At 40.5% G+C, this 25,416-nt stretch overlaps 1 protein-coding gene across 2 annotated transcripts in view; it reads left to right on the top strand.

Annotated features, from left to right (window-relative positions):
* The first annotated feature begins 8,190 nt into the window (after nucleotides 1-8,190).
* The window catches only part of aox6 (aldehyde oxidase 6), a 28,875-nt gene continuing 11,649 nt past the window's right edge, over nucleotides 8,191-25,416 (top strand). For both annotated transcript variants that reach the window (XM_080297542.1, XM_026158183.2), the window contains exons 1-13: nucleotides 8,191-8,335; nucleotides 12,763-12,820; nucleotides 13,246-13,342; nucleotides 15,820-15,928; nucleotides 16,153-16,279; nucleotides 21,481-21,542; nucleotides 21,639-21,716; nucleotides 22,528-22,608; nucleotides 22,734-22,878; nucleotides 23,060-23,152; nucleotides 23,287-23,438; nucleotides 25,137-25,230; nucleotides 25,306-25,415. In XM_080297542.1, the coding sequence (XP_080153668.1) occupies nucleotides 8,282-8,335; nucleotides 12,763-12,820; nucleotides 13,246-13,342; nucleotides 15,820-15,928; nucleotides 16,153-16,279; nucleotides 21,481-21,542; nucleotides 21,639-21,716; nucleotides 22,528-22,608; nucleotides 22,734-22,878; nucleotides 23,060-23,152; nucleotides 23,287-23,438; nucleotides 25,137-25,230; nucleotides 25,306-25,415 (1,260 nt within the window). In that variant the 5' untranslated portion in view covers nucleotides 8,191-8,281. The remainder of the gene's footprint in view (nucleotides 8,336-12,762; nucleotides 12,821-13,245; nucleotides 13,343-15,819; nucleotides 15,929-16,152; nucleotides 16,280-21,480; nucleotides 21,543-21,638; nucleotides 21,717-22,527; nucleotides 22,609-22,733; nucleotides 22,879-23,059; nucleotides 23,153-23,286; nucleotides 23,439-25,136; nucleotides 25,231-25,305; nucleotide 25,416) is intronic.

Below are 25,416 nucleotides of genomic sequence, written 5' to 3' on the forward strand. Positions count from 1 at the left end.
GCTGCTATCAAATCTAAATGGGAACAGGACCTTACCCTTCATATTACAGATGAACTGTGGGACTCTATCCTTGGCCAGGTTCACAATATATCAATGTGTGCTCGAAATACACTTATCCAATTTAAGCTAGTTCATCAGGGGCATTGGTCTGGGGATAGGCTGGCACACATATACCCAGGGGTGGGCGCAGCCTGTAGAAGGTGTGGGTGTGCTCCTGGTACATTGTTTCATATGTACTGGTCCTGTCCTTTGTTGATCACCTTTTGGAAATCTGTTTTCCATACATTGTCTGATGTCCTGCAGCATCAAACTGAACCAGAGCCACTCTATGCTATGTTTCGTGTGGTCCAGAATCTGAATCTGTCCAACTCCAGACTTAGAGCATTAAACTTTTCATTACTGCTGGCCAGGCGAGCTATTTTGCTGAAGTGTGAAGTGGAAAGACTCTTCTCCCCCCTCACATGCACAATGGCTAAAAGCTACAATGTCCTTTCTGTGTGGAGTTTGCATGTTCTCCCTGAGTTTGCGTGGGTTCTCCCCAGGTATTCCAGCTTCCTCACACCGTCCAAAGACATGCACTTTATGGGGATAGGTTAATTGAAAAATCTAAATTGCCCATAGTTGTGAATGTGAGTGCAAATGGTTGTCTGTCCCTGTGTTAGCCTGTCCAGAGAGTACCCCGCCTCTCGCCCTATGACAGCTGGGACAGGCTCCAGCACCCCCTGCGACCCTGAAAAGGATAAGTGGATGGATGGATGGTTTAGTTGGGCAGCAGGCTGCCAATTATTTGTTGTTTAATGGTCAGGATGGGAACAAGAATTTGAAAATTTAGAAAAAATTTGAAGCACTTTGTATTATTGTATACATTGCATTGAAACCTTTGTCTAATAAAAAGACTTTTGAAAGAAAACATAGCTTTTTTACCATAATACACACTGCTTGTGTGCAACTCCTTGTCTACAAGGAGAGTGAAGGGAACAAAGTGAGACCCACAGAGGCAGAGGAGCATAATATACGTCTTGAGTAATTGCTTACAGCAGAAAGGGAAAGTTGCATATTAAAAATAATTTAAGATTGATGATCCCGCCAACAATAATTTCTTGTACATGGACTTCTAACTGTCATCATGCAAACACGTGCAAAGCGATCGTGTGAAGCCTGATTTCTGGTGCGAAAAAAAAGCAGCAGCTCCTTCAGAAACCTCAGAAATCTGCTCAGATATGTGTAGGTGGCATCCAAGCTCTGATTCTCTCTTTGCTGCTGTCAAAGCAAATTATTTCACATGTAGCACACCAACACACACATGCTGGAGGATTCACAATAAGGCTATTTAAATGCAAATCTGACAGCTTGCATTGTCCTTTCAGGTCATGTTTCAAGAAGAAATCATAAGTTTTCATTCAGTGAATAAAAATTTGCAGGTCAGTGTAAAAGCAGCAGGTTGTTTTCTGTGTCAGACCCTACACCCGATCTCAATCTTTTATTCATGCTCATGCTGCTATTAATATAACTATATATCAAAAAATTAGGGCATACGAGGCTACGACAGAAAGACAAAAAGCAACCCTGAAACAGAATTTAAATGCTGACTGTATCTAAGGTTAAGACCGAAAATGGAGGGGTGAAGGTCTGGGGGAAAAATGTGAAATGGCGTCAGATTTATAACTTTACTGGCAGCTGTTTGGTGGAGCGTGTCATTAACGTGTTAAATTACACATCTTACCTCTGTAATCCAAAGGGTGGGACACTCTAAAATGGGAATCTCCCAGAGGTTACTGGGAGAATATGTGAAGGTAAGACACTGAAAGCATGCACGGGATGCCAGGCAGCATTGGTCTTGGAATTGGTTTTGTAGTTATTTTGAGTAAAAGCAGTCTGTATGTATGTATTCCAAGAGGGGAAAGATTTTCAGTTCGTAGACCCTGTGAGCAGTGGCGGTCCTAGCCTGTTTGGCGCCCTGGGCGAACACTCCCTGCTGAGGCTGAGGCCCATCATGTCCTCTAATGACGAACCATCTGGACGACCTTAACATTTAAATGTGCAGCTAACTGGTGTAACTGAAATGCTAACATTAGCTTTGGCTGAATACCATCAGTTAACTTGACAACTGAGTATTTTGTGTTCATTATAAATTGTAGTTTTTACAATTCTTCTAGTATACGTATAAACCCAAAGAAAACCCATTGCAAGATGGCGCCGATGTGTATGGCTTGCCGTCTGTTCCTCCTGTTTCCTCTCTGTTTTATATTTGTAGCATTTTGGTCAACATTGTTGGATGTAAAGTGAGTTATAAATAAAGATGCTATGCTATGCTATTATGCAGCTAGCTTAATGCTAACTTACCATTTATGGTGCATGCAGTTAATTAGCTGAGCAGTGCTATAAGCTAAAACATAGCTGAAGATTATGCTTTAGTAATCACTTGTTTCACATTATAAACTAGTTCTTAAAAGCTTAATAAGGACTTTCTGTACAAAGAATACTCAAATTTTAGATTTGAGTATGTTTTTGCATGTTTGGCAGCATACTTTTAGGTCATGAAGCTAAACGGTGCATCATCTTTTGTTATCATGATATTTTGACTCCAGATGGAGCTGAAAGGATTTTGGAAACTTTGAATGTTCTTATGTAACTTTCATTTTAATCCAAGTCAGTGAGTCTGAACTTCAGTTGTAGTAAATGGGTCATACATTGAAGTGATTTTGGTCGTAAATAATGACAAAATGGACCCTGTAACCAAAAGTTATTTGTGTTTTTTCTAATGTTTCATGGTACAAAAAGGAGGGGTACCTCAGGCATAAAAGTAGACTCCTAAAGTGCGCTAACAGAGCAGAGCTGCAGAGTCCCCTTCTCTCTGTTTATTCAACCTCACAGACTGACAGAAATATGACTTTACAACACTGCTAACATGCCATTAGAATACCTGGAACATTACATAAATATCACAGAATACTTTATTTCAGTATTCCAGGTTTTATATCATTTCCTGTGAGTGTTAGCACTAGGTCAGATCATCAACTTTTTCCAATTACTCCAAGCATTTTTCTTCCTCACATGCCCTCAAGCTCTGACTTCTTAATTGCCAAGTAAGTAAATAAAAGTGGTAGTTTCCTCAGTTGGAACATGTAAGCTGTACTTATGTAGGGCAATGATCTCACAGCAGGCATCAAGTGTGGCTAAAACATTGGCAGCACTCTTTAACTGTACTCCCCACTTTCCTGTTTGATAGCGTTTCCACTGAAATATCATAGAGTCTATAATGACACCTCAGAGCCGATGAGCACAGCCAAATTTGAGTTTACCAGCTAAACTGTAACTGCAAGTTTATACTTTAGGTTTTGACCCAGCAGCAGTAGCTTCCTGAGACATGTGATATGAGGTCAGCGAGGCTAAAAGCCAGATTTCCTCAGCTGGAGATGAACCGAGTGATAGAGAGCTGAGGAAGTGGAATCAGATCTGCAATAGGAAGTAAAGGAGGATGGGAGAAAACGTTTCTACTGGGGATTTGTTTATTTTCAGCTGATGAGAGAAGATAGTCAACTGACAGTAACCCTAAATAGCTTTATGTGATGGGAATGGGAAACAAAATCCCCAAAAGTTCTGAATGGCAGGTCTAGGTTTGTTTTTTTACATCAGAGAGTACTCACAGATAAACACTTTATTTAAAATGATGTAGGGTTTGTTTGAGAATTGAAGGTACACATTAGGCAGGAGGTCCTCACCCACATAAGTTTGAACTTCACACAATTCATTTTCTAAATTATGGTGATCTTTATGTACCGGTGTGGACCTTTGATGGATCAGTTTATGACAGAAAAGTCTTTATTTTAAAGGAACCACAAAAGATTCAGTTGTGGTGTGAACCTAATAATTGCATTTTGGGTGTAAAATGGAGATTTCATTAGAGAGAAAAGTCAGCGCAGGTTGTCTCAGTAATGTTTTAATGTTTTTTGCTATTTTCCTTGTGCCACTAACAGAGACAAATGCCTTCTAAACTCTGAAAATAAATCACTAACCAGCTTCACGGTGGTTTGGTTGTGCTGCTCCTGGAGCCAAATGTTAATTTCCTTCCCTTTAATTATTTGGATCATAAACGCCTGACCAATTAGCCTGTCTCTTTTTGTTTCAGCACAACTTCTTGCACCAGAAGCACTTTCTTGCAATGCTGCCTTTGTACGAGCAGTATACAATTGGAAGAACAAAAAAAAAAAACCCTGCCCACTTGTATGAGCTGTTTCCATTAACTTTCAAAACTTATCTTCTTAAAAACTTTTCATACCTGAATGAAAGAGCCTTTTTAATAAAAGTGGCATGAGCCTTAAAATGTGAGAACTGTAGGGGTTATCTTTGAGCCATTTAATGTTTTTTGGCTCAAATTCCCGTAAAAGCTAAAAATAAAAAAAAAGAGCTTTGGTCTAGACGAGTACATTCACTGGACAGCCAACAAAACAAAATGAAGAAGATAATGCTGCTCCAAATCCTGACTTTCACATGCAGGCCTGTCCAGTTAGTTTGAGAAATCAATTATTTAGAGTTTGTATCTATGTTATATGTCGTCTACTTCATTAGTTGCACCTTGCTTAGTACTGGGTTGGACTCCCTTTTGCCTTCAGAGCCATCTTAATTCCTAATGGCACAGATTCAACAAGGTCCTGGAAACATTCTTCAGAGATTTTGGTCCATGTTGACATGACAGTTTTACAGTCGCTGCAAATTTGTCAGCAGCACATCCATGATGTGAATCTCTGGTTCCTCCACGTCCCAAAAGTGCTTTGTTGGATTGAGATCTGGTGACTGTGGAGGCCGTTTGAGTACAGTGAACTCATTGTCATGTTCAAGAAACTAGTTTGAGATGATTTTGAGTTTTGTGACACGGTGTGTTATACTGCTGGAAGCAAGATGCTACACTGTGGTCATAAAGGGATTAACATGGTCAACAACAATACTCAGGCAGGCTGTGGTGCTTAAACAATGCTCAGTTTGGCTCAAAGTGCGCCATGCATTCATGTTGTCTACACCAAATTGTTACCCTTCCATCTGAATGATGTAGTAAAAATGAGACCAGACAATACTTTTCCAACATTCTGGTTACTCTGTGTTAATCGCAGCCTCAGTTTGTTGTTTAAATGGAGTGGTACTTATGCTTTTCTACTCTAGTTGAGCACTGAAAGTATTTTCTTACTACAAGTCTCATTCACACATTAATACAAGCATCTTTGTCTGTGTTTAAGCACTTTTAACTTTAATTTAACCGATTAACGCAGCTCTGGATTCAGTATCTGAGAACTAGAGTCTGTGTTAGTAGATGAACTGCTCCATCTCCTGAGCCACCCGGTGTGGTCTTCTGCTGCTATAGCCCACCTATAGCCCTTCAGAGATGCCCTTCTGCATTCCTTGGTTGGTGTATCAAGTGAAAACTAAAGGATTTTATTGAACAGAGATTCATTTTTTGTCATTCTTTAATGACAACAGGACTGTAACCATTTCTCCTTAATAAAAATATTATTTATCTACCAACTGGCTTTAATCTACTACGCCTATTACAATGACTTATTCATCACTTTAAGTTCTTAATTACCATTGTTTTAACTCTGTATTTAGGTTTTTAAAAAATGTATTTTATTGGCTAATTATTTTGTATTAACTATTTAATTCATTTAACACAATTTTTTTTAACTCAACATTTTTAAGCCATTTGTCTTCTTTCTGTTGGATTTATTTGTCTTTGATCGGTTGAATATCTGTAGAAAACACTTTCCACAGTGAGTACACCACTGCAGTTAAGAGCATGGAAACTGAATTTCAGCTCTGTGAGGGCGTGCCTGTTTGTGTTGTGGTGCCCCAACACCTTTGGCTCGGCTGCTCCGTCTGAAGCTGTAAATCTTACAACTACACATGCTGTGATTTGTGTAAATAAACCAAATCCCACCGACAGACTCAGGAGGAATGTGTTCAAGTCCAACTGTGGAAACAGTTTGCAAGACTGAGGAAAATATGCACATTAACCCACCAGGTCTGGAGGTCACAAAGCAGAAATTGGCCTCGGCTCACACCGATCAGGGGCTCAGTGGAAAAGCCGGGCTGTAAAGTAACACATGTTTGGTTTGTCTTCTGAAGGCCTACCTGTTGTCATGAGTCAGGAAACTTGAGTCAGTGAGAAAAAGGTAGAGCTGTGTATGCTAAACCTGGAGTGAAAGCTGAGTAAATAAGCTAAGAGCGATCAAACAGGGGCAGGGATAGCTTTCTCACGCTCAGACTGAGGTGAGGCGCTCCTTTATGAGCACAGAAATTTATTTTTGCACTGTACCTTAGAGTTAGCTTAACACCATTAATGGAGACGTTTGGAGTGGAAATGTGGGACAATATCACATCTACAAAAAAATATTCTTAGGAAATAAAAGGAAATAATTAAATTTTCAGATAGTGAAATTTTCAAATATGTGATTACAGGCATGATAGTTGTATCACTGGCTTTGTTTCTGTCTCACTATGGGTACTTATACAGGAACTGTTTTATAGCTTTCTAGTAAGGGTCGTCCTTTGTAGCTTTCTTAGAGTGTACTTTGCCTGACAGCAAGCAAGCAGGGTGGTAAAAACACAATATAAAGACTTGTGACATCCTACAGCAGACTGATGCTGGTAGTGTTAGTATAACATCTCATCACGTTGTTAGGCCTCTTGCCCCTCCTGGAGCGGAGGCTATCGGCAGCTGCCCCTCAGCACTCTCAGTCCTGAGTTGCCTTTATCGCCCATCCTATCCCTGTTATGCTGATGTGTGTCCCAAGGGCTCGAGGTCAGGGACTGTTTTGTGTTGCTGGATGTCGGCTTTCTCAGGGTGTCCTGAGCCATCCCCACCTCCTACTTGAGATCTTTTCTTCCTGGACAGTTGCTCTGTCTGCTGCCAAAGTTGATTTTAATTCAACTTTTCTAGCCAGTTATCTGGGAAGTGTTAGAGCTGAAACTGTTGTACGAAAGTCTGGACTTTACCCGAGGAAGCATTTGTATACAGACTGACGTTTGGGTTGAACAAATACAGCTTGGTGCACCAGACTTGGGGTCTTGCTGTTTCTGGTTCATGAAAAGAAATGAGAGGGGAATAAAACAAAAACTAAGTTTTGAAAGAAGCCCATAAGCCCACCTGAAACCCAAATCATCATTTCAGAGGCACTTTTAAGACATAAATGAAGCAGTGTGGCACAGAAAAGAAACATGTCTGTACAATCATTACTCACCTTCTTCTTTCCGCTTGTCCACGTTTGATTTTCCTCTGCAGCTTTTCTTTAAATGTTTTCCTTACCTCTAGCGCCCTCTTGTGGCTCTTTACCTAACACTAGGTTTTTCCCTCTCTTATCTGCTCCTCCTGAGAAACGATGACAATGTATTAACAGCAATGAATGACTGTGCAAAAAGACCAATCTATAAATGATTAACAAAAACAGAAATAAATGTAAGGGCCAAGGATAGGTCACGAATCACCTGATGTTTATTTGCCACTGTCAGTCATTGCTGTATGGCTATAAAGATTTTTTTTGTAAATCTGCTATATGTGTATCAGATTGTTTTATTAGTTTGGTGTTGGACTCATGCTCAATTCTGATACAGTTTTTTGCTTTCTCATTTTATGACCAGAGTCCAAGGCAACCCTAAGAAAATATTTGATTTACAGCCTTGTTTACTTTCCATCAGATTTCATTCATGTGTTTCATCTCTGGATGTGCAAGAGAAAGTGTTTAAAAGGTGCTCATAGTAAAAAATAAATAAATAAATAAATAAATAAATAAGAAACTTAACAATTAAGGAATACTTCGGGAGTTACAAGTCAGTCCTGCAAGTTGAAACTCGATGGGTCAGAAAAACACCACTTTTTGGGAATAGAAGTCAAGTCTTATTTCATTTTAAAGCTTTGAGTTATTCTTTTTAAATGTTTTTTTGTTTTCCAGAAAGGAAAAAAAACTAAATAAAATTTCACAACTGCTTATGCAATTCACCAAAACACCCAGAAAGCTCAAAACGATGAAATTTTATTTCTAAAAAATTATTATGTCCTATTGTAAACATAAGTAATTACATGCAAATTAATTTGAGTTTAGTTCATTTGTATTAAGTTTAATTAATTGGGTTTCACGTCACTTTGAAGTGTACCAAGAGAGAGTTGCTACACAAAGAAACCAGAATAAAGCATCTTATTTTGAAAGTGTCGGCAGACGGAAGCGCTAAGGGGTACTGAGCTACCTCCTGGAGATAAAGTCGTCGTCACGGTCTTTAGTCACGCACTTGAAAGATGTCTGCAGGAAAACAAGGAGACGCTCTGTGCTTCTTTATCAACGGGAAAAAGGTAGGTTTAGAGTTTTTTTAATGTTATCATAGCGACCGTTTTGTTTTCTGACAGATAAAATCTGCACAGTTAGCAATTTCCGAGGTGACTTTTTACCTCGCGCTGCTGTTAGCAAAACTCTTAATATCATTTTTAGACAAGCACAGGTGAGTTAAAGTAAAACGTTTGCAAGTTGGAGGTGTAATGACCTTCACACATGTTGCGAAGTGAACAAAAATGCAGGAAGAAGAAGACCTTAGAAAGCTGTCATCTATATTGGTTCTGAAAAGGTAAGGTGCAGAATAAGTGCAAGCACACACAGGACTGCGCATATTCTTACGAGTTTGTAAAAGAGAAACAAAATGGGCATTAAAAAAACTGAAAGCAGGCCAAGTTCTGCAAATCAAAGAGAAAACACCTGGCTGACTCACGCTGAGCGACAGTTTCTTTGTGTACCACACCGTTCAAACTTCTCCATCTTGGCCTCAAAACAAGATCCTGAGATTTCGGTGCAGGACTTTATGGCTCAGGGTGCTTTCACACGTGCGGTGTCAAGTCGTTTTTCCACCTCTTGCAGTGTATTTATGCAGGTGTGAACACAGTAATCGTTAGGTGTACATTACACATGTGAGCTAAAAACGTCCCATATGCGTTGTATTCTCAATGCATGGAGGTGCTTTAGATGTGCAAAGGTCTATACGGGCTAGCAACCAGCTGTGAAAGGAACGTAAATCCTCAGTTTTCTCACACAGCGCCTTCATCCTGTTCTCACTTTCGTTGCTCCTGCCCCAAAACCATCCGGCCAATGAGCGGACTCGGTGTTCTCACGTGGTTTGTAGTGACGCAATTTGGTTGGCTTGGAGGTCACTTTTGTTTTCACACAGAGAAAAAATTAACCAAAAGCTACAAGTTTACAAACTCATCAGCTGATTAGGACCAGAGTAAACAAGCTACAGGTTTGAAAACGCCCTAACATACCTCAAGCTGGAAGGATGTGCAACCAAAGCACAGGTGCTCTTCAACGTTGTCAAGTCCAGTTCACACTTCTTATTTAGACACGTGTGCCCAACATCCACCCATCCAACATCAGTTGTAGGTCGACTGGCAAGTAACGAGGTGGCCTGCAGAGAGGAGATCCAACATTAGAAGGCATGGTGCTCTACCAACAACCTTTACTCTGATGGTGGATTACAGGACGTCCAAGAAAAGTGGACAGGACGCCGTCTTCATCAGTGGTGCTGAGGTCGAGCAGGTAACAAGCTTGGAAATCCTTGAGGATCTGACGAGGTCTCTGTAAACCGCCTGTAAGATAAAGAAGTCCCTGAATCTATTCACCTCCTGAACAGGGCGTAACAGGTCAATACCTCTCCGACTTCTATTGTAACTAGGGCTGCCACGATTAGTCGACTAGTCACGATTACGTTGACTATCAAAATCGTCGACGACTAATTTAATAGTCGAGGCGTCGTTTGAAGCTTTGTAAGATCACAAAAGAGGCAGGAATAAGTAGTAGGATTTAAGAGTGTAATAACGGACTGAAACAGAAGATGGCAGCACTGCATATAAAAGGATGCCAGCTGCCGTTAAACCCCGAAGAAGCAGCTGTGTCCCAGAATTCATAGCGTGGCCCAGCTCAGTTTCCAACAATGGCGGCAGCTAGTTAGTTTTAATATTACTCTTATTATTCTTTCTGGGTCACAAAATAAACGTTTAACATATTTTCAGGCGAGAATGTAGCTGTGTAAACCTCAAATATCTGCTCAGTTTATCAAGACACCACATATTTTCAAAAGCGCTCCGATGTTTTCAGAGACGTCTGTTACCCACTAGCTCGATAGCTAGCCGGGGGCAAGGCTCACTACAGCCTGTGAGAACACCGGACTCCCGGCAGATCGTTTTCAAACACACCGCTGTCTTTCGCTGCTCAGGTTAAGTGTGTGTGTGTGTGTATATATATATATATATATATATATATATATATATATATATATATATATATATATATATATATATATATATATATATATATATATATATATATATATATATATGTGTGTGTGTGTGTGTGTGTGTGTGTGTATATAGATGGATAGATAGATAGATAGATATATCTCACACAAAGAAACAAAAAAGTAAAGAAAACTAATTAGAAATTGCAAAACTATAACTTCTCTGAGCTGCTGTTGGGTTGCCCATAAATTAGTGGTGCGGATTTCCTTGTGCTTGTATACTAACAATAAAGTGAATAATCTGAATAGTTTTTCACTAATGATGGCAACATTATAATGCTTTTAATGCAAGAAGTCATGTGACAGTAAAATACATCATGCTGACCCCTTATAGCTCAAAAACGAAAGCAAACAACTGAGTGATAATTGTAGAAATATCTAAGTTAGCTTAAATGTTTAGCCTATAACTAGATTTTAATTCTACTTTTAACAAGTGGAGCTTGTTGGTGCAGTTGACAGTTACTGTTGCCCCTGATTACATCCATCCATGTTACACCTGTCTTATATATTATTGTTCTTCTTAGAGATAAAACTCTAACATAGAGCTGGGCGACAGAACGATATGTATTGCGAAATAACTTTTTCTCGATAGAAAAATGAAACTATTGCGATAGACCTCATCTCTCTCTCTCTTATAAAAAAAATGAATAGCCAATACAAATTAAGTAGCGCAGAGCTGAACCAATCACAGCCGCAGTGTCACGTCACGTAACTTGTTACGTACAGCTCAAGTGCCAAGCCGCACATGTGTATTTGTTTGGGAAGCAGCCAGCCGCCATGCCGGCCGGGTAATGGAGGAAATGAGTGTGCCGACTAGAGGAAAAATCAACCGAGAGCTTGGGTGACCAGGTTACCAAAGAGAACACCGATGACGGTTCCAATGCCGGAGAGATTGTCGAAAGGAAAGGCCAGAGAAGTTCTGTAGTGTGGAGGTATTTCGGCTATTTGAAGTCTGACAAAAAGAGTAACGCGCACTGTAAATTGCGTGTTCCCACAAAGTCTGGAAATACAACAAACCTTTTTTATCACCTGAAGCAGTGCCACCCACTAAAGCACGCTCAATCTCTGACTGAAAGCGCTAATTCGTCATCGAAAACAACCAGGGGAATCCCTGCGAAGCAGCAACAGTCAATTGAGTCTGCTTTCTCCAGCGTCTTACCATATGACATAAAAGCTAAGAGACATAGCAACATAACGAATGCCATAGCTTACTGTCTTGCTAAAGACATGATACCAATAAACACGGTCGAAAAGGAAGGATTCAAGCAGCTAATTAAGGTACTGGATCCTCGTTACCAACTCCCTGGACATAAACATTTCTCTCAGACAGCGCTTCCAAAGCAATATTATATAAGTTAGTCAATTTTGTCTCTTCTGTAAAATAAACTAAGATTTATTTTTAGAATTAATATTTTATTTCTAAGTGGAACTGACACTTTAGTAGTCTGTTTTGTTCTATTTTGAAACTTAAATGCTTTAGCGGCTACCTTTTGTGTAGTTTGTAATATTTGCCTTTATTTTGCCTAAACTGAAGCCTCATTTTAAGTACATCTGCCCTGTTTAACTTATTATGGGAAATAAATATTTAAATCAAAACAAGCTGCTGATTATTTCACATTGTACTTGTGAGCAACAGCACATTTAAATCTTACATGTATAGTTATTTGGCTTATATCGTGATATATATCGTTATCGGGAAAAAAAACATATCGCGATATGAAAAAAATCTTATATCGCCCAGCTCTACTCTAACATTAAACTGACCGTCATCTAAGCTGTAGGCAGCAGAAGAAACGTGCTGTACATTCAACACACAATCTGTTTAGTGCTTGACGTACCTCGTCACGTCTTCCACAGGCAGATGTGCCGATTACGTGCCCTCACTTGTTGCTTGTTTCTGATCAGATACACTGTAACAACTGCCCTTTGTCTCCTCTCGTCCGACACAAATGGAGTTTTCTATCTCTTAACTATCACTTAGATAGCAGGCAGTGATCCACATGTGACTTTGAACATGGTTAATAAAATATTCAAATCACACAGATTATGAAGTCTTACCAGTGGAGATTTTAGAAACGATTCGGTGTGTTCTCCTGGTGCCATATTGTCTTGGTTCTGGTGGGGTTTTATTTTATTTATTTATTTTTTTAAATGCTTGAATGACTTGTAGGCTGGTGTTAAGTGGCTTAACAACCAAAAGAACATACTGGGAGTAGGTCGAGTGAAAAAGCGGTCAGTGTCCAAAGAAAAGCTTTGAAAGACCTTTAGAGAGCCAGGAGAAATATTGATCAAGAGTGCTTTAAAGTATTACAGGATAGTCTGGCTGCTTGGTGACAAAGTATAAAGAAATGAGGGCTGGCTCAAGACTTTTGCCCAGCACTGTATAAGCAAAATAAATGCAGATGTTAGAACTAATTTTCTTTGGTCCTGTTAAAACAGGTGACTGAGAACCATGCCGACCCGGAGACGATGCTGTTGCCCTTCCTCAGGCAGAAGAGTATCCTTCAGACCAGTTTTCAGTTAACCTTCGCTGTTTAAATGTTAATACTGGTGCTGTCAGCTGCGTTAAAACAGGCTAATCCGCGTTAATGCAGATTGGGCCCGTGTAAGGGTTACTCGGCATTAACGCGTTGATGCGGTTTAAACGCGTTAATGCTGTCATCACAACTAACGCGATTAACAATTAACCCATCTGGAGCGCAGACTGACTCAAAATCCCTGAAATGTCTGTCAACGCATTTCAGGCAGTTTGTCCGTTCTGTGCTCCAGATGGGTCGAGTGTGTTTAAAAAAAAAAAAATAAATAAATAAATAAATAAATAAAATTTAATCGTGATGACCGTGTTAATGCTGACAGCCCTAGTTAATACCTTAGTTGTAAGCATTCGGTGGACTTGTCTTTATCCTTGACTGTTGACTTCAGTGAAATTAACTGGAACCAAGTACGGCTGCGGCGGCGGAGGCTGTGGAGCGTGCACAGTTATGGTGTCGCGCTACCAACCTGGAACGAAATCCATCATGTATCCTTTATGACGTCACACCACCTGATACTGCTGGGGGTTTTTTGTTTTTGTTTTTTTTTCCCCATTTTTGGTCATTTTGTGGCTGTCTGTGCATATTTAATGCAAATATCAAAGTTTAAGATGAACTTTAAGATTCAGACTGCTCTAAATACTCAAGTTTTTTCCTACTTTTTAATCTGCACATTGGCTTTCAGTGTTTTTAGACCTTTTAGGGTGGCATAGAGACAGGGGTTTAAATGGCTTGTTTCAGGGGAAGAACTGAAGGACTCCTTAATGCGCCAGTATCAAATACATGAACTATGAATCATGCCACTGTAGAAGAGTCCATAAATATATAATCGAGGGGGAAAAAGTGTGAGTTCTGTGCTGTCAACCAACTTCACACTGTTTATGATTAATATGTGAGCAGCTAAAAGATGCCAGTGCAGTTGAACATCTGCTGCTGTCAGTGTATGTTTCACTTGGGCACAACGTCAGCCTTAGGACTGGAAAAATCAATTTGTTTGGTCTCTCAGCTTCTTTAAGTGAAATTAGATTTGCAGAAAACAGGAGAGAGTGTAAGTGTTGGCTTGTAATGAGCAAGCCTGGTATGGATGACCACACTGAACTTGTTGGCTAATGGTCACTTCCCTCCCTGACAATGAAACAATACAGTCTGTTTGACTCATTCACCTTCCTGTAGCTGAGGAGGAGATAATGGGACACACACTGAGAGGAATCTGAAACGATGTTGAACAGAGATTTTAAAAATGAAGGACAAAACCACCGAACAGTTTAAAGCTGTCAGGTTTAGGGGATTTTTTTTTTTTTTTTGGCCACAATCAGCCTTATTACACGGTCTAAAGCAGTGGTGGGGAGCTCCAGGCCTCAAGGGTCGGTGTCCTATAGGTTTTAGGTATCGCCCTGAGTCAACACACCTGAATCAAATGATTAGTTCATTACCAGCTTCTGGAAAACTTCGAGACATGTTGAGGAGGTAATTTAGCCATTTGAATCAGCTCTGTTGGATCAAGGACGCGTCTAAAACCTGCAGGACAGTGGCCTTTGAGGCCTGGAGTTGCACCACACCAGGGCCCGTATCCCTAAAGAATCTTTGTGCAAAAAGTGGCTCCTAGCGGCCAAATTCTAAGAAAATTCTCAGAGTCATGACGTTTTCTTAGAATTTCCCCTAAAAGTGACACGACAATCCCAGTTAATATAAAAGCTATTCCTCAAGATTCCTAGCGCTTAAAAGGGCTCCTAAGGCGAGATCTCCTAAGAGCAGGAATAACATTGTTATTGTTAACCCTTTAAAGCCGGTCAGAGCAGCACGCTCCGTTTTGCGTAACTATTTTTAAATCCCTGTAGAACCTGAACCGTGTAAGCTAGCGCAATAATATTTTTTGCATATGAAACCGGAGGAGTTGTACTTTCATCTGATGCCATCAGCTTGTCCTCTGTCACGGTTTCCTTCCACATATAGCTTTGCAAAAATTGCATAAAAAGCGCTTGCAGGAACAAAAACCTAATATTCCAGAAACACGCTTTGCCGATCCGATCAGCTGTTCGTAACACTTCCCACATTGAACAAGACGTCAACGCGAACTATCGCATGTACGTCATTTCCTGCCCGAAACGGGAAGTGATGTCATTTTCGCGGAAAATGACGTTTTTGGTGGTTTTTTTTTTTTTTTTTTTTTTTTTTTTAAACTTGCAGGCCTTAAAAGCCTATACTGGTGCTTTTATAAGTCATGTTTGACTTTTCTGAATTTGTTTCTGGGATGCTTAGAACTCGAATTGCACTGCTTTAAATAGTTTATTTTGATGCACATGCTGTTTTATTTGCATCATAGGATTGCTTTTTGTTTTTCCTGCAGTATATAAAAATTGCTGTATCTCCAAAATAAAACTATGAAGACACTCAAAATAAATTTCCTGTTGTAAACTATTTTTTGCAACTTTTTTTTTTATTTAAAGTTTTGAGGGATAAGCCTCTTAAATTTCTCCAAGTAGAAATATATGTAAAAAAACAAAAATGATTTTTTTTTTTTATTTTTTTTTTTTTTTGTAGTTTATTGCACTTTTTTGCAATTAATGTAGTTACTATGGACTTAATGCATATATATTATTAAAATATGGGCTATAACAGTTGTATTGATGTATAGCAACTTGAAATGCTCCCACAAATGGCACTACAGCATGTAAAAATATAATATAAGCTCTGGCGGACTTGGTTCTATGGTAGGTCTTAAAGGGTTAAATAAATATCGTCAAATAATCGTGATCTCAATTTCAGTGAAAATAATCGTGATTATCATTTTTGCCATAATCGAGCAGCCCTAGTTCGGGTGTTCTGTGCAGGTCTTTTCTTTGTGGAGATAGTTGTAGAGAAGCTGCTTTTGGAAAACAGTACAGGTGCATGTAGTGTTGTTTTAGTGGTATTACTGCTTAATCTGCTAATACTTGCCTTAAGTCACCTTTACTTGTACCATCAGCCATTACTCAGCCAACGCCTGCCTGCTGCCGCTCTGTCAGCTCCACGGAGCCGCAGTCACCACAGTGGAGGGCATTGGCAGCACCAAGACCAGGATCCACCCGGTGCAGGTCAGTTCCAGGGACACCCCTGTTATTTATGTCATCTACGTTTATTTGGAAAGTTCGCTTTTATTCCAAAACATTCCTCCTGATGAGTTGTTTGGCTAATTCTGTGATTACATTTTAATGGCCAACTTTATTTACATGCAAACAAACTGTAAACCAAGTGGGGGGGGGAAAAAACAACTGCAAACACAAGATAAACTGTTAGGTTTGTGGTTATGTCCTTCCAGGAGCGAATAGCCAAGGCTCACGGCTCCCAGTGTGGCTTCTGCACTCCGGGGATGGTGATGTCCACGTACGCTCTGCTGAGGAACAAACCGCAGCCCACCATGGACGACATCACCCAGGCTCTGGCTGGTGTGTTCACTCTCATTTGAGTTGTTTGTTTTTCTGCTGTCATAGTTTGTCACATGTAACGGTGAATAGTTGTGTTGCCCAACTTTTGTCCTTCCTGTCAGTAAATGGTACAGTCACTCTCTCCAGTCAGCTGAACACACAGTACTTTTTTTAGGAGAGTAACCACTCTGACTTAAAAGCATTCAGATATTCTACTTTTTTCTTGGGGGCTCTTTTGAATTTTGAAGATTATGGCTTGTAGTTAATGAAAATCAGAAATCCAGTATTAATTATGGGAATATTTATTGAGATGAATAAAAAAAGATTTGTAGTACAGAAATGTCCAGACTGTAGGAGTCAGGTAAGGCGTGTTGGCTGGCAGGTCAAGTTTATTTATAACTAACTCGGTCACACTAGCTGCAGGGCTCGCAAAATTTCAAAATCCCTGGTAGCCCTTCAGGCAGGGACTCTTCAGTTTTTGGTAGCCCAAAATAAATTTAAGTAGCCTGAATGGGGAAAAAAAAAGCAATTTTTTGATTGATTTGTTTCCTGTTTTGTTTCCTTTACAATATTGTACTTTAATGTATAATATTGTAAAGGAAACAAAACATTAATCAAAAAATTGTTGAAATGCAAATTACAACATTGTATAAAAATTACAATCATCAACTCAAATACTTGGTTCTGATTGAACAGAAATTTCTATGAACTTGTAAGAACTAGGGCTGGGCGATATATCAAAAATTTATCGTTACTGAAATTTATGACTCTCATCGACGTCATTTTGCCCATGTCGGTAAATTCGGTATTTGAAAAAAAAAAGAAAAGGCATGTGCAGGTTGGCGATGTTCATGTCCCTTTAAGACGCTGTGCTACGTTACAGACTTGACGGGGTGGAGTCACATGACTGTAACAAGACGAGACACGGGTGAACAAATGGAGGACGATTTAAATGTTGAAGCAGCAGCGACGGAGGTAGAGCTGGTGGAGGAGGAAGAGGAGATGCTTGTTAACAAAAAAAATGCATCATCAATCGTTTGGCAACATTTTGGATTCAACAAGGATGATATTGATCAAAAAAATTGTTAAATGTAAACTCTGCAAAAAGACTGTTGCGTCAAGTCAAGGTAACACAACCAACCTCTTCCGCCATGCAGCACAACCATGTGATTCAATTCGAAGACATAAAAAAAGCTCAAAGCGAGAAGAGAGTAGGAGGACCAGCAAAAACGTCTTCCTCCACCAGGCAGCGGTCAATAACCGAAGCATTTGCTAGTACTCAACTATATGAGCGAACTTCAAAAAGATGGCAAGAAATCACAAATGCTATAGGCTACCACATAGCAAAAGACATGGCTCCTATTGCTACAGTGGAACGCAACGGGTTCAGACACTTCATATCTCTTGTCAATTATTTTCATGAACTCCCATCACGAAAATATTTTTCAAAAACTATCATTCCCAGCATGTACAGCACAGAGAGGGAAAAGGTTGCTGCTGAATTGAGATACGTTAAGCACGTTGCAGCCACATCCGATCTCTGGTCCAGCCGTGCAATGGAGCCGTATATTAGTCTCACAGTTCATTACATCGACAACAAATGAGAGCTGCGTACCAGAGTGCTCGAGACGGCCTATTTTCCATCTGATCACACGGGGGAGATGGTTGGACAGGGGTTGAGAGCGATGCTGTCTGCATGGAACATCAGTGAAGAGGACCTTGTTGCTATAACAACTGGCAACGGCCCAAATATTGTGAAAGCTGTCAAGCGGGTTTTCAGTTCTGGAGGAAACATTGTGACATGCCTCAGATCCTGCCTGAAACCTGACATGGTCAATATGCTTGTGTTTCTTAGCAAGAACCTGGAGTAAACACTACTCAGGTAAACATCTACAACAGTAGTTTGACTGAACCGCTCAGGATACCAAGTCTGCTGCTGCCCCTTGTTGAAGTGCCCTGTTCAAGCCCTGCCTAATTTTAACTATCAGTGTTCTATTGAAGTTTTTTGCAAACAGCACTATTTAATGTTTTTGTTTAAGAGTTTATAGTTTTCACTAGTCGCATGGCAGTGTTTAGTATTTATTATAGTTTTTTCTGTGTTCAATTGACATTTGTGTTTGTGACATTATTTGTTTACAAGTTATAGTACCTCAAGGCCTTAGCAGAGAGGCCTTTGTCCATGATGGCATTACATTTGCACAATCATTGTTTACTTTGTGAATAGCCAATGTGAAACATATTTATTATTAAACTATTTTGTTTACAAGGGATACACATTTTTTTAGAGAGCATGGTTACATATTGTATCCTACACTTTTTATTTTGTTCAGTTAATAAATCTTAACCACTAAAAGTACTTGCTACTATTGTCTTCATTTATTTTCAGTGACATTTTACAGTCCTTTAAAGTGGTAATAATATAATTGCAATGAATAGGTCTAGGGGGAATAATATTATCAAAATAACTGGAAGAACTATGCTGCCTGCCACAGCCCCATCAAATGGAAAAAAAAAAGTTTGTTTTTTGGCACTTGGGGTGGTTATCAACCTCGATAACGATAAATGGACAACTGCTCAATTTATCGTGATATTGATTTTAGGCCATATCGCCCAGCCCTAGTAAGAACTGTGTAGGACATGAATCAGTCTGTGTCAGATCCTGAATTCGAAATTTCCACTGAAGTCACAGGTAAGAGGCAAGTGGAACCAAGATCGAGGCCATTTGCTTTTTGAAGTTTGCAAAGACTGCTAAATTGTGCCAGTGGTAGTTCACTCTTTGCAACATAGCACGCTGTTTTAAACTGATTTTCAGGTTTATTTTAAGTATGTAATTTGCAATTACTGCTCAGTATTGCAGACTGAGCAATATGTGCTTCTTTTGTGGTTCGGACTCCTTCTGACATTTCTTTGGAGGTGGAGGAACATCACAGTAATTGCTTAAAGGAGCTTCTTCGACATCTTTAAGAGTTCTAAACAAATGTCTGTCCTCCTCCAGAAAATCTTATGTACGCAAACACGCGTTGCAACTTCTTATCTTGTGCGCGTTTTTTATTTTGACAGCGAATGCGCACCTGCGGACCACTTATGTGCAGCCCCGGTTATTTAGCTCATCATATCGCAGCCACAGAAATTCTTTTGTCCATGAAACCATAAAGCTGCACTTTCTTTTTGCCTTATAGTCTGATTTGTCATAACTTCTCCGTTTTGTGGTAAGCTTTTCTTTGGCTGTCACTTCTTCACCCTGACCTGTCTTATTTGGCTCAGCAGAACTGAAATGCTTTTACACACGGACTCACATAAGCTCAGCGATTCTCTGCGCGATCAACCTCTCACATGTTTAAGCTGCGGGAGATTTCACTTGTCATGTTTGCATAGTAAGCTAATGATTGATAAGACGATGTCAGAGGAATTGGTGCGCAAATTATCATCACTCACAGATCAGTGCTGTCGCTCTCTATACACAGTTCGCACGATTGCAAAGTGAAAGCAAAAAAACAAGCGCAAATTCAAACACGATTTCAATATGTCACATATTGACAGTGGCTCACCGATGCCAATGACATAATTACCCAGCTACATTTCCGAAAGAATGCAAAAGCATTGACATATATTTTTCCTTCCTACGATAGGCCAAAAGGGCAGGGCAGAGATAGATTTTGGTAGCCCGACTGGAAAAATCGCTAGCCCCGGGACGTCGGGCTAGCGATTTTGCGAGCCCTGAGCTGACTTTTGACAAATGCTGGTTGGAGAATGGGACGCCATTCCACATTAGTGTGTGACCAGCATGAGGAGGAGGTGCCAGGCTGCTATCCCTGCGCAAATACTTTTTGTGTAAAGCTTATTTATTTTTAAAAACATTTGAAGATGATTAATTAAAGGCCGGTCGAAGCGGGCACGCTCCGTTTTGCATAACTATTTTCAATCCCGGTAGAATTGCAACCACATAAGCTAGCGGAATAATTTTTTTTCTTTTTCTTTTTTTTGCATAAAACCGGAGGACTTGCATCTCATGCATTCAGCTTGCGCTAGGTCATTTCCTTCCACATATAGCTTTGCAAAAAATTGCATAAAAAGCACTTGCAGCAACAAAAACATAATATTCCAGAAACACGCTTTGCCGATCCGATCAGCTGTTCAGAACACTTCCTATGCTGGAGTAAATGTTAGCGCGAACTATCACATGTCCGCCATCGACTGCCAAAACCAGAAGTGACGTCATTTTCATGGGAAACATAGTTTTTCCCTACAGGGAATTTAATAAGATTTATTGTTGTTTATAAAAGTCATGTTTGACTTTATGCCTTTCTGTATGGTTCCTGGGATGCTTAGAACTCAAATTGCACTGCTGGAAATGGTTTATTTTGATGCACATGCGGTTTTGTTTTGTTTTTGGTTTTTTTGCAAATTTGCATTATAATAATTATTTTCCTGGAGTATATAAAAATTGGTGTATCTCAAAAATGAAACTATGAAAACACTCAAAATAAATTCCTGTGGTTGGAAACTATTTTGTGCAACTTTTTGCATTTACAGTTTTGAGGGATAGACCTCTGAAATTTCTCTAACTAGAAATATGTAGAAAAACAAACAAAATAAAACAAAGATGATTCTCAATTTATTTTTTGTAGTTTATTGCACTTTTTTGCAATTTATGTAGTTACTATGGACTTAATACATACATATTTTTGAAATTTGGGATATAACGGTTGTATTGATGTATAGCAACTTGAAATGCTCCCAAAAACACTAGTGTGTTTATTTAAAAAAAAAAAAAAGAAAAAAAAAAGTGAGCTCTGGCGGACTTGGTTCTATGGTGGGCCTTAAAGGGTTAAGTCTTGAGTTGCATCTGCAGGTGTTCTTGAGGCCCTCTCCTCTCCGTGAACGTGGCATTTCGGCTTCATGCCTGGACAGCAAACTAGTTACTCTTAAAAACTTGTGGTGAAAATCTGTGTCAGACCTCACTTGGACATCACAGTTAGGGAAAATGTTTTATACAGTAATATGAGAGAGGGTGGGAAAATTGCATGAGAGCCTGCCTTGTAGTTGATGTATGTTCCTACCCTCATGTGTGATCTGCAGGTAGTGAACAAAGCCAGGTTGCAAAGAGTAGCTGGAGTCGCACGTGTTTTTATAATTCACGGCTTCTTGTTGGGGAAAACTTTGATATGTTTTGATGACATTTATCATCGAAGTAAAATGAACTCACTGTGGCGTTTCTTCAGGTAATCTGTGTCGGTGTACCGGATATCGACCCATTGTGGAAGGCTGCAGGACCTTCTGTCAGGTACACTCTAATTTAGGCAATTTTTTTCACATTTATATAAAAAGAGAGAAATGTGAGAACACGAGTATAAACAAATTGATACGTTGATGCCAACAGGAAGCCAACTGCTGCCAAGCCAATGGTGCTGCAAACTGCTGCCTCAATGGAGAGAAAAATGGTGATGAACCTGAGCAGGTGAACCTGAGTTTTTTGTTTTGTTTGGTTTGTTTGTTTGTTTGTTTTTTGGGGGGGGGGGGGGGGTTCTCTTGTTTTCCTCTCATTTTACTGCTGCTGCTTTTAATGAAGCACATTCTTCTGACCTTTAACTGCTCAATCAAGCCATTAGCTTTGGTTTTGCTGTTCTTTTTATGCACTGCTCTTGAACACCTGATCAACAGTGTAACAGTCAGTTAAACTTCAAGGACATCAGTGTCCATCTTTATGCTGAGGGGACCCTGATTCATCAGAGTACAGGACAAAGCCCGGCTTTGTGTGGCCAGAGTGTGTAGGCAGCTCCTGGACGAAGCATTGATTGGCCTTCACGTTCCTCAGACCAAAAGCCATGTGAGAACCTCAGAGACTTAATGAGTCAGTGCCTCAAACACTGCCACGTGGAGCCACAGACAATTCAGGAGTTCAGTGATGGCCTTGCCTAGGTTTCAGAGGAGATTCAAGATTCTTTGGCACATGCATAGTTATACATGTGACAAAGCATGCAGTGAAATGTATCACGACACGCTGTGCAAAAAGGGAGGGAACATTATATACATGAAGTAAAAATGCTGTACGTTCTGGTTTAGGACCCGCATGACTTGGGGATAGAAGCTCCTCTTGAGTCTTTGTCCTTGCCTGGATGGTGCGGAACCTTCTGCCTGATTGCAGAAGTTGGAACAGATTGTTCCTGATTCACCACAGTCTCTTTGGGAGCATGCTGAGGTTGTCAGGGGTGCATGAGGGCACACGGGGGTTAATCCGGGTTTATTTCTTTCTGTTTTCTTGTCTGCAGGAAAAGCCTCAGCTCTTTGACAAACTGGATCTTCTGCCATTGGATCCAACACAGGAGCTGATCTTCCCTCCAGAGCTGATTGTAAGTCATCAAAGGCAACACGAGGAAGGTCTTTAAAATTCACACTTACATCCTGGTTTGGTGCAGGAGTATCTAAAGCTCCAGTTAAACTATTGATGCTACAGTAATGTCCCTTTTCACTACAGCTGATGGCAGATACAACGAGCCCTCAAACACTCACCTTTCATGGGGAGAGGGTCACCTGGGTGTCTCCGGTTTCTCTGGAGGAGCTGATCCAGCTCAAGGCCAAACATCCCAAAGCTCCCCTGGTCATGGGCAACACCAACATAGGTCAGCAGAAAACACCCTCTGAGGTGTTTCTAACATGATTTAAAGAGTGGAAATGGAGAAAAGATTTTTCTTTGTCATTATTTGATCAAATTCAGGTTTCTAAACAAGATCAATTACTGGTTAGACTCCTGCTTTTATAAAGTGTATCGTTTTAACCCGCTGTATTTGCTTTGTGCTGAAGGTCCAGACATGAAGTTCAAAGGCATCCTACATCCGCTGATCATCTCTCCAACCAGAGTGAAGGGGCTGTTCGAGGTCTCTCAGACGCCACAGGGTGGGTAACCTACACCTTCAGCTGAGGCTCCAGCCCTCTGTTGGTGTTCATGCACAGACAATGAGTTTATTTTAGGGTGTGCAAGAGGTATTTAAAGGAAAGATAAAGTTGGTTAATGTGCTTCCTCTCTGCAGGCGTTTGGGTGGGAGCGGGCTGCAGTTTGTCTGAGCTTCACTCTGTCTTGGAGAAGCTGGTTCCTCAGTTCCCGGAGGAGAAGACTGAGGTGTTCAGAGCACTGAACCGGCAGCTGGGGAACCTGGGAAGTGTGCAGATCCGAAACGTCGCTGTAAGGAGAAATCGCACATGTGCAATTGATTGTTATTATTTGTGTTTTACTTCATTTCTAGATTTATTTTCCCCCCTCCTCCACATCCTGTTTCCATCGCTTAAATTAACCCTTGCTGTAGCACTAAGAGCAAAGAGCAAGAATTAAAAGATTCATAGGATTTTGTTTTAACATCATCCTGATGCAGGATCCTCAGTTGATATTTGCTCATATTTATTTGAACATTTAATACATCTTGTTTGAGATGTATTCATATTATTTGTAACTGGCACTGTGGTTTCTTGCTTATGGAACATAGACTTAAGTTTGAATAACGTGGACTGCTGCTTTGTGGACACTGCATCAGTGCTGGTGCGTTCCTCTCACCACATGTTGCATTTTAGCCGAGGGCGAGCAGAAAAGGCTCATTGTTTTTGTGAAATATGAAACTCCCTGATGAAGGCTTGTGTGCAGAAGCCTGTTGGAGTTCATCCAGTTGAGCTTGACTAAAGCATGAGAATGAAGCCATTTTTAAATGATTTTTAAGCCTGTAATAATAATAATAATAATAATAATGGATTGGATTTATATAGCGCTTTTCAAGGCACCCAAAGCGCTTTACAATACCACTATTCATTCACTCTCACATTCACACACTGGTGGAGGCAGCTACAGTTGTAGCCACAGCTGCCCTGGGGCAGACTGACAGAAGCGAGGCTGCCATATCGTGCCATCGGCCCCTCTGGCCAACACCAGTAGGCAAGTAGGGTAAAGTGTCTTGCCCAAGGACACAACGACCAGGACAGAGAGCCCAGGGATCGAACCGGCAACCTTCCGGTTACAGATGCGATTCCCAACCCCCTGAGCCATGGTCGCCCATGTATGTACCCATCTATCTGTTTTCAATGTCACAGGGCCAACATGTAGACGACCGTTCATGCTCACATTGACATCTTTAGAATCACCAGTTAACCGAACACCGTGCATGTTTTTGGGGCTCTGGGAGGGAGTCGGAGTGAAACCACACAGACTTGGTAAGGACAAGCAAACTCCATGCAGAAAGACCCCCACTGTAGATTCTAATGCAGGACCTTCTTGCTGTGAGGCGATGGTGCAAGTATTGCTTTTGTTGCATATAAGCTTTTTTTTTTTTTTTTTTTTTGCTGAGCTGTAGTGCTCTGCACTTATTCCAGAAGGTACTCTGAGCCCGTTGCTCATTTTACAGGGCCGATCTGTAATGGCTGCAGCTGCCGCGCACGGCTGTGACTGGGGTGTCAGGAACCGGTTAACAATAACCAGTCAAACAGTTGCTGCACAACATCAAAAAACCAACACCACATTTAAATTTCCCATAGAACTGAAAGTAAAAAGCTCCTAAGATGTTACGTTTCATGCATCGGTCTAACATTGTTTAAATGGTGCCTGAGTGGCCAAAGCTGAGGGCACAGCTGCTCTCATGCTAGCTCAGCCAGTGAAGGTCTACTGCAGATGATGAGAAATACTACTGCAATATAGTGAACGTTTCCTCATGGGTCAGACGTCATGCAAAAAATCAGCTAGACAAAGAAGAAATATCTTCGCTGTGGGCATGAGGGGGCACTGTAAGACAAAAAGAGGGCTGGCTTCAAAGAAACTAGAACTCAAAGCCTTGAATTAAAACTTAAACTGATTATAATCTCCTCTCGTTTCTGAGTACAAGTTTAATGTGTCTGCATTTAGTCTCTGGGAGGAAACATCGTGAGTGCGTACCCCAACTCGGACCTGAATCCCATTTTGGCTGCCGGCAACTGCAAAGTCAGCGTGATTTCCAGCGGTGAGTCAAAAAAAAAAAATATCAAGATGAGTGATGAATAAACAAACTGCAACTTGAACTCTATGAATTCACCAGGAGGAAGACGAGAGGTTCCCCTGAATCAGGACTTCTTCGTGGGATTTGGGAAAGTCATCCTGCGGCCGGAGGAGATTGTCATCTCCGTTTTCATCCCCTTTTCCAGAAAGG

Source organism: Astatotilapia calliptera, chromosome 23 (assembly GCF_964374335.1).
Source record: "Astatotilapia calliptera chromosome 23, fAstCal68.1, whole genome shotgun sequence".
Taxonomy (NCBI): Eukaryota; Metazoa; Chordata; class Actinopteri; order Cichliformes; family Cichlidae; genus Astatotilapia; species Astatotilapia calliptera.